Source organism: Mandrillus leucophaeus, unplaced genomic scaffold (assembly GCF_000951045.1).
Source record: "Mandrillus leucophaeus isolate KB7577 unplaced genomic scaffold, Mleu.le_1.0 Scaffold753, whole genome shotgun sequence".
In the NCBI taxonomy this organism is placed as follows: domain Eukaryota; kingdom Metazoa; phylum Chordata; class Mammalia; order Primates; family Cercopithecidae; genus Mandrillus; species Mandrillus leucophaeus.
Window position 1 is genome coordinate 1,134,868 of NW_012108175.1, and position 17,171 is coordinate 1,152,038.

General features: G+C 39.7%; 1 protein-coding gene across 4 annotated transcripts in view; it reads left to right on the top strand.

Moving 5' to 3' along the window:
- Window positions 1-17,171, top strand: part of HEPH (hephaestin) — a 94,360-nt gene that overhangs the window by 20,299 nt on the left and 56,890 nt on the right. For 3 of the 4 annotated variants that reach the window (XM_011966290.1, XM_011966291.1, XM_011966294.1), the window contains 9 exons: window positions 850-1,032; window positions 2,205-2,459; window positions 4,649-4,817; window positions 6,013-6,149; window positions 7,615-7,746; window positions 10,194-10,405; window positions 11,384-11,534; window positions 13,076-13,288; window positions 15,854-16,067. In XM_011966290.1, coding sequence (XP_011821680.1) covers window positions 850-1,032; window positions 2,205-2,459; window positions 4,649-4,817; window positions 6,013-6,149; window positions 7,615-7,746; window positions 10,194-10,405; window positions 11,384-11,534; window positions 13,076-13,288; window positions 15,854-16,067 — 1,666 coding nt within the window. The remainder of the gene's footprint in view (window positions 1-849; window positions 1,033-2,204; window positions 2,460-4,648; window positions 4,818-6,012; window positions 6,150-7,614; window positions 7,747-10,193; window positions 10,406-11,383; window positions 11,535-13,075; window positions 13,289-15,853; window positions 16,068-17,171) is intronic. The other variant, XM_011966292.1, reaches the window with a different exon arrangement.

Sequence of the window (17,171 nt, forward strand, 5' to 3'; positions counted from 1 at the left end):
TGGGTCTAGCCACCCAGCAAGTCTACCTGACTCTGGACTGATACTGGAGGTTGTCTGCACAGAGTCCTGTGATGTGAACTGTGTATGGGTCTCTCTGCTGTGAATACCAGTGCAGTATTTGGGGTGTCTCCCGAGTCCTGCAGGAGCAGTCCATTTCCTTCAGAGGGTCTGTGGGTCCTCTTGGGATTCCTGGTGTGTTCATGCAGGGTGCTGGAGCTAAAATTCATGATGCAAGCCTCCACATGCTGCTCTGTCCATTCAAGTCTGAGCTGCAATCTAGTCCTGACTCTTGTCCACCATGATGATCGTAGGAACCTTTTTTAAAATTATTGTTATTAAAAACAACAAAACACCGAACTTTTCTCCTTTTTATTTTTTGTTGTTTCACTTTTAAATCTCAAATTAGTCATTATAGGAGTCAAGTCACATTGAAATCAGATATGTGGTAAGAGTTTAGATATGGATAAGATTGAAAGTGTGGTCATCAGGGTTTGGGAGGATTTTGCTGGTAATAGGACATGCTCCAGGAAGAGTCAGACTTGAAGACCAGAGGGTGGCAGGAATGTGGTCAGGTTTAGGCCCTGGGTTGAAGACATAGGCAGGGATGGTGGGAGGGAATTATTGTAGATTCTATGTGCCTTAACATCAAGTCCTAGGTTCAACTGAATTGGTGATTTTAAATGGGGAGTTCGGAAATAGAAATTAACCCAAGAAGGTTATATCTGCTTTTCTGTTGCTTACAGATTCTTAAGGCCCCTCTCTTTCTATTCCTTTCTTATGAATACCCCTTTCAGCTTACTATTGCTAAGGAAAGGATTTTCTCAAGGGAAACTTTCTTACTTGCTCTAGGAGCCCTAGATGGGAACTCCCCTCCTCAACGGCGGGATGTAGACCATGATTTCTTCCTGCTCTTCAGTGTGGTAGATGAGAACCTCAGTTGGCATCTCGATGAGAACATTGCCACTTACTGCTTAGATCCTGCTTCAGTGGACAAAGAAGATGAAACATTTCAGGAGAGCAATAAGATGCATGGTGAGTTGGGAAAAGGTGGCCACATTGTGACAGGGAACATTGTTGGAGGGTATCCACTGGGCCTAGTATTTGGTGGATGCTTTCACATACATAATCCTTTTCAGTCATCACAAGGGCAAGGAGTAGTAGATGGCTCTTCCCTGTTTTACATGTGAGGACACCAAGGCTCCTAAGATTATGCAGCAGATAAATGGCACAGCTAAAATTCCAACCCTGATCTCTCTGACTACATAGATTATGCTCTTGCCCTTAGGCTATTCTGCCTCATAATGTAGAATAGCACATAGGCTGATGACAGCCTGTGGAATAGCACACAGCCTAAAGTTATATAGTATATACTCAATTACTTTGCTGTGAGTTTCCCACTGATACAATTAATTAATATTGATTTGTTTTAAAAAGGAAGAAGTTAGCAAAATTATCCACTTTGAGGAGAAAAATGGTTGCTTTCAAGCTACCTTGTTTATATCTCCCATCTTACTCTGTGCTTATGTCTATAAGGGCATTGACCATATTAATTAAATTAAAAAAGAAACTAAAGGCACAGAAGATCTGAGGCATGAATAGTGAACTGATTTTAGGAATATCAACAAGTCGATTTTGTTTTTATTTCATTAAGGAAGTCATTTACTGGCCACTGGTGACAGGGGTGGGCTAAAAACCATACAGCCCCAAAATGAGGCGGAAATTCAGAAGGAAGATATAAAGGATGGCTTGGACAGCTCAACTTTCTCTTGAATTTTATACCAATTGATTATAATAGCCATGTTAATTAGTCAGCCAGTTTGACAATTGTCCTGTTGAAATTTTTAGAATGAAACCATCCTGAAATAATAGCCTGCAAAATAACTAAATTCCTTAGAGTGCTTCTTCACATTTCTAGTTTGGAATATTGGCTTTAAGAATTTATTAGCTCTATGGCATTGGGAAAGAAGTAACTTCACCTCTCTAAGTCTTGGTTTTTTTTTCTCTCTCTCTCTCTCTTTTTAATGAGACTAATGATATCTGCCTATTTCTCAGGGATGTTTTTGAGATTTAAAGAAGATATGGTCAACACAGTGTGCTCTTTATAACCTCATTTAAATGTCATCTATTACTGTCAAATGGTAAGGCTTCTTCCATTCGGGTGTCCTTTCCTAATCTTGATATTTTCCTTCGATTTTCTTTTGCAGCAATCAATGGTTTTGTTTTTGGGAATTTACCAGAGCTGAACATGTGTGCACAGAGACGTGTGGCCTGGCACTTGTTTGGCATGGGCAATGAAGTTGATGTCCACACAGCATTTTTCCATGGACAGATGCTGACTACCCGTGGACACCACACTGATGTGGCTCAGATCTTTCCAGCCACCTTTGTGACTGCCGAGATGGTGCCCTGGGAACCTGGTACCTGGTTAATTAGCTGTCAAGTCAACAGTCACTTTCGAGGTGAGATCCAAGATTTCTGACCCTTGGGTTGTAAGACAGAGGTACGATAATGGTCAAAGGAGGCTGGGCTTCTGGCCTGAAGCCATAGATAAGTCTTCCAGTTGAGGCATCTTGGGATAAAGGATAGCACACTAGATTAGAAGTCAGGGGACCCAGGTTTTTTCCTGAATCTGCTGTGAAACTTGCTGGGTAACTTTGGGCACATCTCTCTGTGTTTAATCTTCCCCACCTTGAACATAAGATAGCTTGGGGATGAATAGGTAGACTTTTAATCAGCGTTTTGTTATTTGCTTAGAATTCTAAACAATTAATGCCTGGAGACATTTTCAACATATTGAACAGGGAGTGAAGGGGAGATTAATTAAAAGAGAGTAACATTTCTGTAGGAGATCATGGTGTATTGTGGGTACATAGTTACACTCTGGTTGGAACTCAATAGCAATAGGAGTGGAAGGTTTCATTTTCAAAGGGAGAAACATTAAAGTAATGTCATTGCAGAGCAATGTATTGAGGAGCATCAGATGCGTCAGAGGAGAGGAAGAGCATATGAGGCAATGGAAAGAATAGTAGATAAGTGATTAGGTTTGAATTGTAGTCTCAGGTTTGTGAAAAACTTTATATGACTTTAGACAGGTGCCTTTCCATATCTAGGTCACATTTGCCACATCTGTAAAATGGGAAAGTTTGTCTAAATAGCCTCTTAAATCCTATTCAGCATTCATTTTCTAGAATTATTTGATTTATGGTAAATTAGAATGGGTGTCACAAAAATGACATGCGAGTTCTTGAAGTGGATTTGAGTAGGTTAGGAGTCGTAGACTAATAGGATAATAAATCTTAGGTGTTAGGTTTGACACAATAGGGGCCAGTTACATGTGCTCCATTATCCAGGGTATGTCTTAGCCCCAAAGCTTCTTAGGTAAGAGACTATAAATATGAATTGGGGTTAGAGAGACAGCATGATAGTGGAATAAGCATGGACCTTAGAGACAGACATACCTGGATTCAAATCCTGGTTCTATCACTTGTTTAGCCACCTTTGATAAATCATGTCACTTCTCTGAGCCTCTTAATAGCAGTAGTGATGTATAAAATTGTAATGAGGTTTTAGAGTAAAAATGTGATTTTGAGTCTTAGAGAATAGGGGGATTATGTAACCAAGATAGTAGATATAAGAAAATAAAATGAACACTTAAGATCTGTAGTTGAAAGATGGGAATTTAAGTCTCAACTCCACCTCTGACTAGCTGTGCAACCTTGGCAAGTAATTTAACCTGTCTGACCTTTAGTTTTCTTCATCTGCAAAAGGGGACATTAAAAGTATATTTCATACAATGGTTGTAAAGATTGATAGGGGTAACATATGTACTCCCTGGGACTGAAATATTAAAAAAAAAATATGTAAAACACCTGACACAGAACCTACCTAACATAATACATGTTGAAGAAAAAGAATATTTTTTTCCACTCCCTTCATCATACCTCAGGTTTCTAATTTACAGATTTCAAATCTCCCTGGGATGTTGTGGGACTCTAAAAAAATAATATACTAAGTGACCTCTATAAGTTGCTAAGCCAATATAAGACAGTACTATCCATTGCCATAATGACCCAATGTAGTATATTCCACATTTGAAAACACTACTTAGAATCTACATTTTCCTTACAGTCCCAAGTCTGAAGCTTTATCTCCACTGATAGAAGATGTTCTATTATTTTGGGAGCTTCCCAATTTATAAATAATTAACCCCTATTTTAAATTTGATGCTCCTACCAGCCACATGAGGTAGACTTTCCTATTCTCTCCTTTGGCAAAAGAGGGAAGCTCAGATTGAGGAAGTGACTTGCCTAAGGTCCTATAGATGGTGCTTAAAGCTTGGGCTTGAACTCGTTTCCTTACTTCCGTGTCTGTGATGTTGCTACAATGTGAGTCTATATTCAGAGGCAGGAATGAAGATCTAGTAAATGCATCAGTGGTGGTATAAGCAAGTGGAGGTACTTGAATTCTAACCTGGACTCTCTCTCTCAGTCAGGCATTTTAAGAGTGAGAGAAAGTGGCCCTTTTTGGAGCAGGAGTAGAGATTAGTGGAGGGTGGGAGGAGGAAACACTAACAGAAGGAGGAAGGTGAGTCCTCTGCGTTAAAATCCTATTGGATAGAATGGGGTCAGCCATAATGTTCTTCCTTCAGATGGCATGCAGGCACTCTACAAGGTCAAGTCTTGCTCCATGACCCATCCTGTGGACCTGCTCACAGGCAAAGTTCGACAGTACTTCATTGAAGCCCATGAGATTCAATGGAACTATGGCCCGATGGGGCATGATGGGAGTACTGGGAAGAATTTGAGAGAGCCAGGCAGGTAAGAGGCAATGGGATCCCTCTCTACTTCTGGGTCCAACTCCAAACACTTACTATCTTTCTTCTAGAAATCTCTCACTTTACTCGGGGATCGAAATCATTGTCTGACTGGGATTACATGAACCAACTGTTAGCCAAGTTCTTGTGGCCCCTGGAGAGCTTGCTCTTGGGGAGATACAGGTAACAAAGCTTTTTGTGGGATTATTCCATATCCCCACAACGAGTCCAAGCAGAGTTTGAAGTTGGTCCTACTATAATTCCTGGCCATTTTCATAAAGGAAAGTCCAGGTGGGACCAGTTCTTGTATCAGTTGAAATAGCTGTTTTTCCAGGTTTCTTCACTTTACCCATTATTTACCTCCTTGCTCCTTCATTTATTTTCTATAGTCTGAATGAGGCGTTTGAGCAGGAGTATAAAAAGCACTCTGAGGAATGTAGGAAGAGAGGCAACCTGCTTTTTGGCTATCGCATGCCCATTCTTTTCAAGGAATTTCTCCAAGTTCTCCTGCCTCATTCATGATCCAGATGTGGGCAAGAAAGAGTAGGAGGTTAGTGCCCTACTCAGTTGCTGGGTCTTAAGTCATACCACTCACTGGGCAATTGATGATGATAGGTCTTCCACAGAGGAGGTGCTTGATAGACAACTAAGAGAGGGATTGGGAGAAGGTCCTTCATGGTTATACTTCTAGCAGGAAATAACAGAGTAAATCTGGAGAAAACTTAGGAAAGTTGGTGTTTGAGTCTCAGCATGGATTCCAGGATTTAGAACTGGGCTTATTAACATAGTGGGCTTTCATTTTGGAGTGAAAGGATTATTAATGCCTAAGGATGATTAAGGACAGATGTAGACTATGAATCTCTGAGGGGCAGAACTGGTCCCAGTGCCTGGAAATTATAAGCAAGAATATTCCAATTTATGCTAAAATAGAATTCCAATAATTTAAAATACCCAACAGTAAGGGAGATTGTCTCCTCTGGATATGAGTTTCCTATTTTTGGAAAGGCTCAAGCAGAAGCTGTATATAACTTTCTAGTGGTGTCGCCAAAGAAGATATCTTCACTGGTGGGAGTTAACTTAGATGAGCTCTGAAGTCCTTCCTAAACATAAAGATTCATAACTTGATGAGACTAAGGGTGAGATGGAAGTCTATTTGATACCAAATGAAATCGTATCATATTTTCCTTTTTATACATCAGTATCTCAGATAAGTTTTTCCAGAAGAGCTCCAGCCGAATTGGGGGCACTTACTGGAAAGTGCGATATGAAGCCTTTCAAGATGAGACATTCCAAGAGAAGATGCAGTTGGAGGAAGATAGGCATCTTGGAATCCTGGGTGAGGAATTTTTTAATTCTGAAATTCATTTACTAGAGCCAGATAATTGAATTGAGGAAGACTTTGAAGCTGAGGCCTGGACATCACTTAGGAGCACGGTATAGACTAGTATCTCCCAAAGTGAGTCTTATGAGACGATTGTTTTGTGAAAAAGGGTTATGAGTCTGAATGTGTTTGTAAAACCACTAAATTAAGCAGTTAAATAGTGCTTTTTATGCTACAGGATTTCTAAGAGCCTTAGGTTTATTTTTGTTTATCATGAATCTCCACTTTTTTTCAGTGAATGTCTTCCAATACCACTGATGTACAGTAAACACTTTTAGAATTCCTTGTCTAAAAATATTCCTAAAGGGCTACATGAGGAATTAAGACTGTATATGTTCTCAGCAATCTGGGGACAGTAGCAGATTGGCATGACATACAGACATACTTGAAATAGGAGGAATGCGAAATAGGCTTAGTGTCTGAACTCGAAGAAGGTATCTAGGAGGGCTAAACCACGGTTAGATGTGGATTAGTAACATGATGGAACCAGAAAATAAAATAGGCCAGATGGAAAAAACTTGAGAAATTAATACAATGGACCATACTTGGGATAGGTGTGTGCCAGTTGATTCTAGATCTGATAATGGACAATAGATCTTACATCAGCTGGATAGGCAGATATAATGAGGAGACATCCACCACAGGAAAGAGAGATGGTGGTCAGCGTGAAGGAATTGTCATTGGCTGGACATCAGTATGGGTGCCCAGTCTTTGAGAAGAGGTGAAACATTAGATGTGGAAATTGAATAGGAAACCAAGGTAGAAACTCTGACCAAGGGTTAGAGCCAGAATAGGTGCCCAGTTTTGGTACTTTTGGTCTGCTTCAAAGGTGACCTAAGCTAGATTATATGTGGCGGGTAGTGAAGTTCAGAAGAGTCCAGGAGTTGTGGCTAGATTACCTAGCCCAGTGCCTGAATAGAAGATACAATAATTCTCTTTGCTCAGAATTGGTTTCAGATTGAAGCGAGCACAGATCTTAGATAGGTCCACCAAGAGATGTAGCTATGGGATCTGGGACAATAAAGTAAGTGAAAATTAGATTGGGGCTGACAGTGGGATGAGAGAAATTCCTGGCCTCTGGTCCTGGCTGAATGGCTAATCAACCATTTAAATTTGCGTAGGTAAATTCCACCTCTCTCAGCTGAAATTTTCTCATCTGTAAATTGGAGTTAATAATTCCTGCCCTATATGCCTTAAAATGATGTTTGAGAATCAAAATAAGATAATGGGTTTTCCAGTGTTTTCTGTAACTAAATTGCAGTACACTTGAAAGGGATTATTCTTATTATTACAAATAAAAGAGTTTTTTATTTTCTTCTTCATTTTCACTTTCCTTTTCTTTCCCTCCTTCTTCTTCCATTTCCTTCCTCCCTGTTTATCCCTTTCGTCATTCTCATTATCTCTCCTTCCCATTTTCCAGGGCCAGTGATCCGGGCTGAGGTGGGTGACACCATTCAGGTGGTCTTCTACAATCGTGCCTCCCAGCCATTCAGCATGCAGCCCCATGGGGTCTTTTATGAGAAAGACTATGAAGGCACTGTGTACAATGATGGTGAGTCAACAGGATTTCTAGTAAATGTGGGCTCTAGGTGGTACCAGATGTCTCTAGAAAACAAATAAAGGAGGGATGGGGAGGACGAAGTAGGCAGAAATAGTTCCCTTATGTGGATGTTGTTGAATGAATGAAAAATATAATAGTAAAACAGAGCTAGGCTTCAATAGTAAGATAAAATTTCTTTTAAATATATCCTAATTCTAAACATAAGTGTATTATAGAACTCTGAAAAGCAGACAATTACAAAGTAAATAAACATCATTTATAGACAGTTATATAAATTTTGATATACCTTTAAATATTTTTATGTGTTTATACAAGTCTGTATATAGAGATATGTGATCATATGGTTTATACAGTTTCACATCCTACTATCCTCACTTACCATTGTATTGTGTTTGTTTTTCCATGCCATTATAATGCTACAAACATTTTGATGACTAGATAACATTTTATCTCAAGGATTTGTCATAATTTATTTACTTTTTCCTCTATTGCTTGGACATGTAGGTTTTATCAGTATTTTTGAATATTGTAAGTCAGGTTGCAATGAATGAATGCATATATCTTAGCTTGCATTTTGGATTACTGTATCAGGAGAGAATCTTAGAAGTGAGAGTATTGTGTAATTAATTTTTAACTGTATCTGAGAATATTAATGCATGCTAATTCTAGCTAAAATATAAAATAAAAACTGAAAGCATAAAGAGCAAAGTTGCAGACAAATCTAGAATGAACATTCTATAAGGCAACTGGTCTAGTCTCTTCAAGAAGTCAATACCATCAATAGGGGGATTAGAGACATAACAAATGGAATGTGCAAATTTTGATTGATTCTGCTTGTAAAAATAGCTTCAGGAGACATTTTGGAGATGATTGCAAAATTCTTGATATAGACTGGATATTAGATGTTATTAGGGAATTTTCTTAGGTGGAATAATGGCATTATAGTGACATAGGAGATGCTTGCTAATATCATGATGTTTGCATTCTACTTCCAAATGATTCAACAAAAGCAAACCAACAAAAACTGTGTATGTGTGTGTAGATGTACATATACATAGATTGGATAAAGATGGCAAAATGTTAGCAATAGATTCTAGGTGACAGGGTGATCATTGCACTGTTTTTTAAAGTTTTCTGTGTATTCAAAAATTTGAAGAGTAAGAAATAATGAATGAATAAGAAAAGATAGGTTAAAACCATCCTAAATTATAACCCCTTGTTATAAGCTATACTACAAATATCCTTCCATATGTTTCTTTGAATATTTTTATAAACCTTTCTTCAGAATATGTTTTTAAGATGAGGAATTGCTATATCAGAGGATATGTACATTAAAATTTTTGGTACCTACACCCAAGTTACTCTCTGGAAAGATTTGCAGCCCTATCAGTTTAGAGTTCCATTAGCAGTACCTGAGGAGGGCTCCTTTTCTGACAACCTCATCAGCAATGGGGAAATCTTTTCAATATTGTCGAAATGGCAGTCTTGTAGGCAAATGACAACATCAACAAAACTCACTGTTGATTTGATTTATGTTTGTTTGATTATTTTATGTTGAACATTCAGTATTTATTGCATATACTATTCTACTTGTGGATATGAACCTTTTAAATAACTAGCTTTGTCTACACTTTTGTTTACTTTTTTTTTTCAAATTTTGTCTACATTTTTTCCAAAAGTGTTATTCCCTTTTACATTTACACTCTTTATAGATGAGTGAGTAGGGCAGTTGCCATCTAAACCACTTCTTACCATCATGCATTATTACAATTTGTAAAATCTTTGCTAAACTAATTTGTAAAAAAGTTATCTAGCTATTTTCAATTGTACTTCTTTAATTACTGATGGCGTGAAAATTTGAAAAAAGTCTGTACATTGCTTGACCATGTCTTGTGTCCATTTAGAAATTACAGCCTTAGTGTTTTTTATATATATATGTGTGTGTATATATATATACACATACATACATAACATATACACACCCACATGTACATAATACATATTAAAATAAAAAATATTAAATAATCAGAGCTGTTCAAAGATGACATGGGCTATAATGGCAGGTAGTGAGTTCCTCATCACTGGAGAGTTTTAAGCAGAAGTAGGGATGTAAGAGCAGATTAATGTATGTTTTCAAGTGAGAGATGTTCCAAATAAGACTTAAAGTCCCTTTTAGTCCCAAGGTCCTATGATTTTGGAAAACTGAAACATAGGGAAGATTAAATTGCTCCATTTCATATAGCAAGTAGTGGCAGAACGAGAAAATAAACTCATCTCTTGACTCCTTGACCAGAGTTCTCCTCAATATTCAATATTCCATGTTGGTGCTACTGCTGCTCCAAAATGCCTTTGTAGTTCATAATCTTTATTTCACTGTTTGGAGCTGATGATTCTCATTCTAGTCAATCTAAGTAATTAGTCCCATATTTTCCCTACAGGCTCATCTCACACTGGCTTGGTTGCCAAGCCCTTTGAGAAAGTAACGTACCGCTGGACAGTCCCCCCGCATGCCGGTCCCGCTGCTCAGGATCCTGCTTGTCTCACCTGGATGTACTTCTCTGCCGCAGATCCCATAAAAGACACAAATTCTGGCCTGGTGGGCCCGCTGCTTGTGTGCAGGGCTGGTGCCTTGGGTGCAGATGGCAAGCAGGTATTGTCGGGGTTATCTGGCTAGGAAACCTGCTGGGAGAAGGATGAAGCTGGGTTGCTGGATAGGAGTTAAGCATGGAACTGGGTTCTAAAGTTTATGAAATAGAGGAAAAATAATGAAGCTGGTCCATCAGAAATTAATAGTTGGTGACCTCATGCTATCTTGCATGTTATTTTTTGTACTGACAAATATATATCTTCTTTAGCCTTGCAGATAATTCACGATATCCTTTCATCATCTCCTTCTTTCCTCCCTCCTTCCTTCCCTCCTTCCCTCCCTTCCTCTCCCTCTCCTTCTCCCTCTGCCTCTCACTCACCTTGGTGGCCCCTAAACCTTGCTCCTGATTGGTAAATCTGCTTTAATGTTTGCTTGTCTTCTTTTGTATTCAGCCCACGATTTCTAGCTGTGTAACACTGGTTGAGCTACTTCTCTTCGACTCCATTTCCTCATTTGTAAAAATGGCATAACAATGGGAGAAGACACCTTGGGTTTCTGTGAAGATTAATTAAAATAATCCATATAAAGTGCTTAGCACAGGGTCTGGCACGTAGTAAGCACTCAGTAAATGTTAGTGGTAACAATAATTAATACTGATATTACTTATCTTTTATTTTCTGGTTTTCCCCCAAGATGCCCCCCTGCTTTTCTAGCCACCTCCCCTCATTCCTCTCCCCAGGTGATTCCCAGCTCTCTTCTTTTACACTCTATACCTCTTATGTCTTATCCTATGCTCCTTCCCTGCCCACTTTCATACGTTCTTCCCTGTCAGGCTTGTCCTTTTATTCTGATCTTCTTCTCTCATCTGCAATTTGAGGTTACCTAAGGAAAAACTGCTGCAGCTCTGGATAGGAGGTATGGGCTCAAAATGGGAAAAGGAAATGGGAAAGAATCTGGCATCCCTTGATCTGTAACGACACAGTCCACAACTGCTGAAACCATTGTTATTTTTTCCTCTACTTTCTTCTATTGGGCCTGCAGAAAGGGGTGGATAAAGAATTCTTTCTTCTCTTCACTGTGTTGGATGAGAACAAGAGCTGGTACAGCAATACCAATCAAGCAGCTGCTATGTTGGATTTCCGACTGCTTTCAGAGGATATTGAGGGCTTCCAAGACTCCAATCGGATGCATGGTATTGGGAGTACTTTTGCCCTGGGCTAAATTGAGGGGTCCCAAGTAAAATCTAACTTTAACTGTAATCATGACCAATCCTGAAAACACTGATTTTGTTGGTCATCTCTGTCCAAGAGGCGAGATAGATTGAGAGGTTAAACCAAACACAACAGATCTTATACTTAGTACCTCTGGGTGCTGTGTCCTGTGTTACACAGTATGGGGGACACTGGAAGAAAGTACTGCAAAATGAGGATTGTGCACAAGAAATCTACAAGGGATTGTGAAGAATAAGTCAGATGATACCTTTCCAATCTTATCTCCCTCTTCCTTATATTTTAGTACCTTTGCTCCCCCACCCCATACTCCAGCCAACTGGGGCTATTTTTCTTTGTGAACATGCTGATGTCATGCTTTTGCAGTGCTATTCCCTTCACTTGAAATGCTCCATCTCTTGGTTCCCATTACTAGTTAGTTTCATCATTTGGAAAAAGTAAAACTGTCTCATGAGCAAAGTTCATTCCAGTTAGAATTTACTGAGTGCCTAATTGGTACCAGGTAATGTGCTAGGTGCTCAGGCAGTCACATAGATATAGAAAAAAAATGACATGCTTCCTGTTATGTCAATCCAGTGCAGGAAATAGATTTGTAAGTAAATCACCAGAAAGGATATCAATTACATTCCACGGCAACTGATACTGCAGAATTTTGTGGGATAAAAGTTTCATGGATCAAAGAGAGAGTTATAACTGATTTACAGAGGATATCTGAACAAAGATACGATGGGTAAGTGGTAGGATGCCATAGAAAGAGACCATAAGGGAAGTTTATTCCAGAAAGAGGAAACTATGTGAAAAGTCAACAGGTATTATCAAAGCACCTACAGTGTTTAAAGTTTCGGTAATGCAGAGAAAAATAGAGCTCATAGATAAGGACAATGGTGTGTGTGTGTGTGTGTGTGTGTGTGTGTGTGTAAGAGGATGGGAGGACAGATTTCAGGTAGGAGTACCAGAGAGGAGGATATTGTAGGAGTTCAGGCCAGGGAGGATGAGGGCCAGAACTAGGGCAGTAGCAGTGAAGATGAAGAGGAGGAAACAGGTTGAGAGCTGAAGATGGAATTTTCAGATCCCCAACACATTATGGAGGGGTGGAAAATGAGATCAATGTAGAAAAGGAACAATCAGAGTGGTTGTAAAGGGACCAGAAAGTATGTTGCCACAGAAACCAAGGAAGGAGAGTTTCAAGAAATAGGGAATAGGAGAGATTGGTGTGTGTGCGTGTGTGTGTGTGTGTGTGTGTGTGTGGTAGTGGTTCAATGTTGTCAGGATGTGGATCATGGTGGAGGTGAGGCAAGAAAGGACAGTTGAGTGCGCATCCCAAAGACGCAGATAATCACGAGTAGAGTTAAAGTGGATTAGAGAAGAAGGCAGAGGTGTTGAGGATGACTCAGCAGTTTCAAGTTGTGTGAAACCATAGTACATAGCTGATGCCATGCTGCTGACCAATGCTGGAGTAGTCTGGTCTCATCTCCCCATCTTGTCTTGTGTTTTTGTTTTCCAGCCATTAATGGGTTTCTGTTCTCCAACCTGCCCAGGCTGGACATGTGCAAGGGTGACACAGTGGCCTGGCACCTGCTCGGCCTGGGCACAGAGACTGATGTGCACGGAGTCATGTTCCAGGGCAACACTGTGCAGCTTCAGGGCATGAGGAAGGGTGCAGCCATGCTCTTTCCTCATACCTTTGTCATGGCCATCATGCAGCCTGACAACCTTGGTAAGTGCCTTAGGGGCTGGCCCTAGAGGCTTTATTGGGTATAGGGCCAGGAATGGGGTCGGGACGAGGGAGGGATGGTGAAGAGAGAAGAAGAGGCATGCTGACGGTTCTAGGAAGTTTTTAAAAACACTTTTGTCTTTTTCTTCTTCAATGTGCTCTCCATGTTCTGGTTACTTGGGTTCCCTACTCAGCTGCAGGCAGAATAGAGTTAATAGAAGGTAGACGAAGCTCTTTTCTGGAACAACAGAAGGGAAGTTGGGATGTTGATCAGCTTTAGTGCAGTTCTTACATGGCAGGGAGTGGACTTGACCACACAGAGATTTTTTAGATATAGTACTTTTATTGAGAGGAAGGTAAATAAAATACACTTATAAGTGCTATCAAATTGATACTCTGAGGATTTCTACAGACTTTCGCATTTCTGGTTTCTCCCTCTCTCTTTCTCCCGGTGACACACCCCTCCTCCCCTGCTGCTCCCGGCCACCCCGTTGTGTGTGTTTGTATGTGTGTGTGGTGATGTAACAATTTCAGCCTGGAAATCAGAACACAGGAGCCCTAGTTCAGGCTCTTTCATTAACTTGCTGCGAACTTTGGTCTAATTACTTCCTTTCTCTCTAGCTAGATTTCTTCCTTCCTTGATTCTTTCCTTTCTGCCTTCCTTCCTTCTGTCCTTTTGTCCTCCCTCCATCTCTCCTTCCCTCCATATCCTTTTTCTTCCTTTTATGAAGATGTTTGACTATAACGTTTCTTCAGATTCTAGGTATTTCTAGCATTTCATAATGGAGCAGTTATCTTTTCTTTTGTCCCTATGGTGTATTTTTTTTTCCAGCCATTAGATGACAATAGTGTTTGTAAGAACAACCTGTCAGCTCCACACAGTTCCTATTAAACTTTTGTTTTACTCCTGTAAATTCCATGCATATTTCGGGGCAAAAACATCCTTGAAAAAGTGTCTTCAACACTTTAATAAATTTAACCTAGTCCTGAGTTTGACAAACACTTGACATAAAGCTGGTCTCTTCAGAAATAGAAAGGACAGTTTGGAGGCTATTGTAGTTTTCTCGTGAGAGAAGCTTGTGGCTTGGACTAGGGAAGAGGCAGTGGAAATGAAAAAATAATTTTGAAGGAATTGCTGATAGGATTTACTGATGCAATAGATAAGGGTGGTAAGGGAAATAAAAGAAGTAGATGTGGAAAGAAATGAACAGACCCTTTCTTTCAAGGTGTTTATAAACTAGTAGAAGGGATCATTTTAAAAGAGAGGGGCACTTAGCCCTTTAACATATGCTTTAGATATAAAGTGCATTAGGGGTGGAGAAGCGAAGAATGCAGAACTCTGTTTGGGCCAAAATAGTCAGGGAGGGCTTTCTGGAAAAGAAACATGAATTGGGTCTTGGATAATGAGTGGACTCTCAGTGATACTTGGGGGTTGGGTGGACAGGTAAGTTCCACAAAGAGGGTGACAAAATGAATGAAGATTTCAAGGTAGGAATGAATGAAATGTGTGAGAGAAGCAGTCAGAGTTCCGTGTAGTTGGAGTGATAGTTGAATTTGAGACAATGTGTGGGAAGTAGAACTGGATAGGTAGTTTGGGGCCAACTCATAGAAGGCTTTGAAAGCCAGGAAGAAGAGTTTGTAGTGATGGGATAAGCACTGAACAGCAAAGTAAGGAAACGATGAGAGTAATGTTCTACGAAAGTTAGCTTCTTTGATCGACGTTGAGTTTGAGTATCCTTGAGGTAGAAATTTGGAGCTTAAGATCCGGTCGCGGCAACTCCACAACACAGACATTTAAGACTGTTACCTGCACATTCCATTGTAAAAAAGAGAGTGAAGGACCTTCTAAAGCTGTCTTAGGTAAGCATCCCTCTGCAATCAAGACGTTCTCTTTCTTTTTAGCTAACTATTAAATTCTATTTTATTTCTTTGGTACTTGTTGGAAAACAACTCATCATTGTTTTTCTTGGAATAAGTATTATTATAGCTATATTTACTAATTTATAGCATCACTTAACTGAGCATTGAATATGTTCTATACTAAGCACTGTTCACAAATTATTGGGTTTAGTTGTAAAACAACCAAATAAAGTAAAATAATCCTCATTTTACTGATGAGGGAACTGAAAAACACAGAGGTTTAGCAATTGCCACAAGGTTTTATGTGTGTGTATATATATATGTATGTATATGATTTATATATAATAAATGAAAGATAGGGTTACCAACCATGGCAGTTTGCCTAGTACTACGGGGTTTCTAGGAATATGGGACTTACAGTGCTAAAACTAGAAACACCCTGGAAGAAGTTGGTTATTCTAGTGTCTGAGTTTAGTTTTAATAAACCCAGTGTATGTAGCTTTGGAGCTGGAGCTCTTAACCTTTGAGCTCATTACTCTCAATAAACTTTTAATACTCTTTTATCTATATGTAGTTAAGACAAAAGCCTTATCTGAGTCTATCTGAGACTAATTATTTTCTACAGTATGCCTAGGGAAAGGCAGGAAATCCCCCAGGCACCACCCAGGGGTGTTCTGAGTCAGATTTTTCTCTCTGATCCTCCCTTAGGGACATTTGAGATTTATTGCCAGGCAGGCAGCCATCGAGAAGCAGGGATGAGGGCAATCTATAATGTCTCCCAGTGTCCTGGCCACCAAGCCACCCCTCGCCAACGCTACCAAGCTGCAAGAATCTACTATATCATGGCAGAAGAAGTAGAGTGGGACTATTGCCCTGACAGGAGCTGGGAATTGGAATGGCACAACCAGTCTGAGAAGGACAGGTAAGTCTTCAGAAATGGAGAGATTACACTTTTAGAAAAGTGTTTTGCAAATGAGGATACTGAAATTCTGAGATGAGGAGACTCTTATCTCAGGTCTCCTAATATTATACCAACAGATTTGGGAGATGGGGCTATAATGCAGCTCTTATGAATTCTAGCTCAGTGCCGCTTCTATATTGACATAGTGAGGGAATAAAGCTTGCCCACACTTTCACGCTCTTAATCTTTGTCTCTCTTCTTTCAGTTAACTGAAGTATTTACCCTGGGACTTAAATTTTACAGGATTTACTCAAGGGACTGAATGTCTCAAGCTCAGCTGCCCCTTGACAAAATGGCATTGCATTTATTAAGGTACAGACTAAGCTATGTAGCAGAAAATGTCTAAAACAGAGTGATTTAAATATGATAGAATTTTATTTCTTTTTCACATAATAATACAAATATGAGCAATTCAGGGCTGGCAGGTGAACCCTATCATCCTCAGTACTTGTTTTCCTTTCTGGGGCCAAGATGTCTGTTCCAGTTGTAGCTATTCCCGGCTATCATGAAGAAAGAAAGAAGTTTAGGGCAAGCAGCTTCATTTATAAGGACACAGCATGGAAGTTGTATACATCACTTTTTTTAAAATTTATTTTTTATTATACTTTAAGTTCTAGGGCACTTGTGCACAACATGCAGGATTGTTACATATGTATACATGTGCCATGTTGGTGTGCTGCACCCATTAACTCGTCACTTACATTAGGTATATCTCCTAATGCTATCCCTCCCCTCTCCCCCCAACCCACAAAAGGCCCCGGTGTGTGTGATGTTCCCCTTCCTGTATCCAAGTGTTCTCATTGTTCAGTTCCCACCTATGAGTGAGAACATGCAGTGTTTGGTTTTCTGTTCTAGTGATAGTTTGCTGAGAATGATGGTTTCCAGCTGCATCCATGTCCCTACAAATGACATGAACTCATCATTTTTTATGGCTGCATAGTATTCCATGGTGTATATGTGCCACATTTTCTTAATCCAGTCTGTCATTGATGGACATTTGGGTTGATTCCAAGTCTTTGCTATTGTGAATAGTGCCACAATAAACATACGTGTGCATGTGTCTTT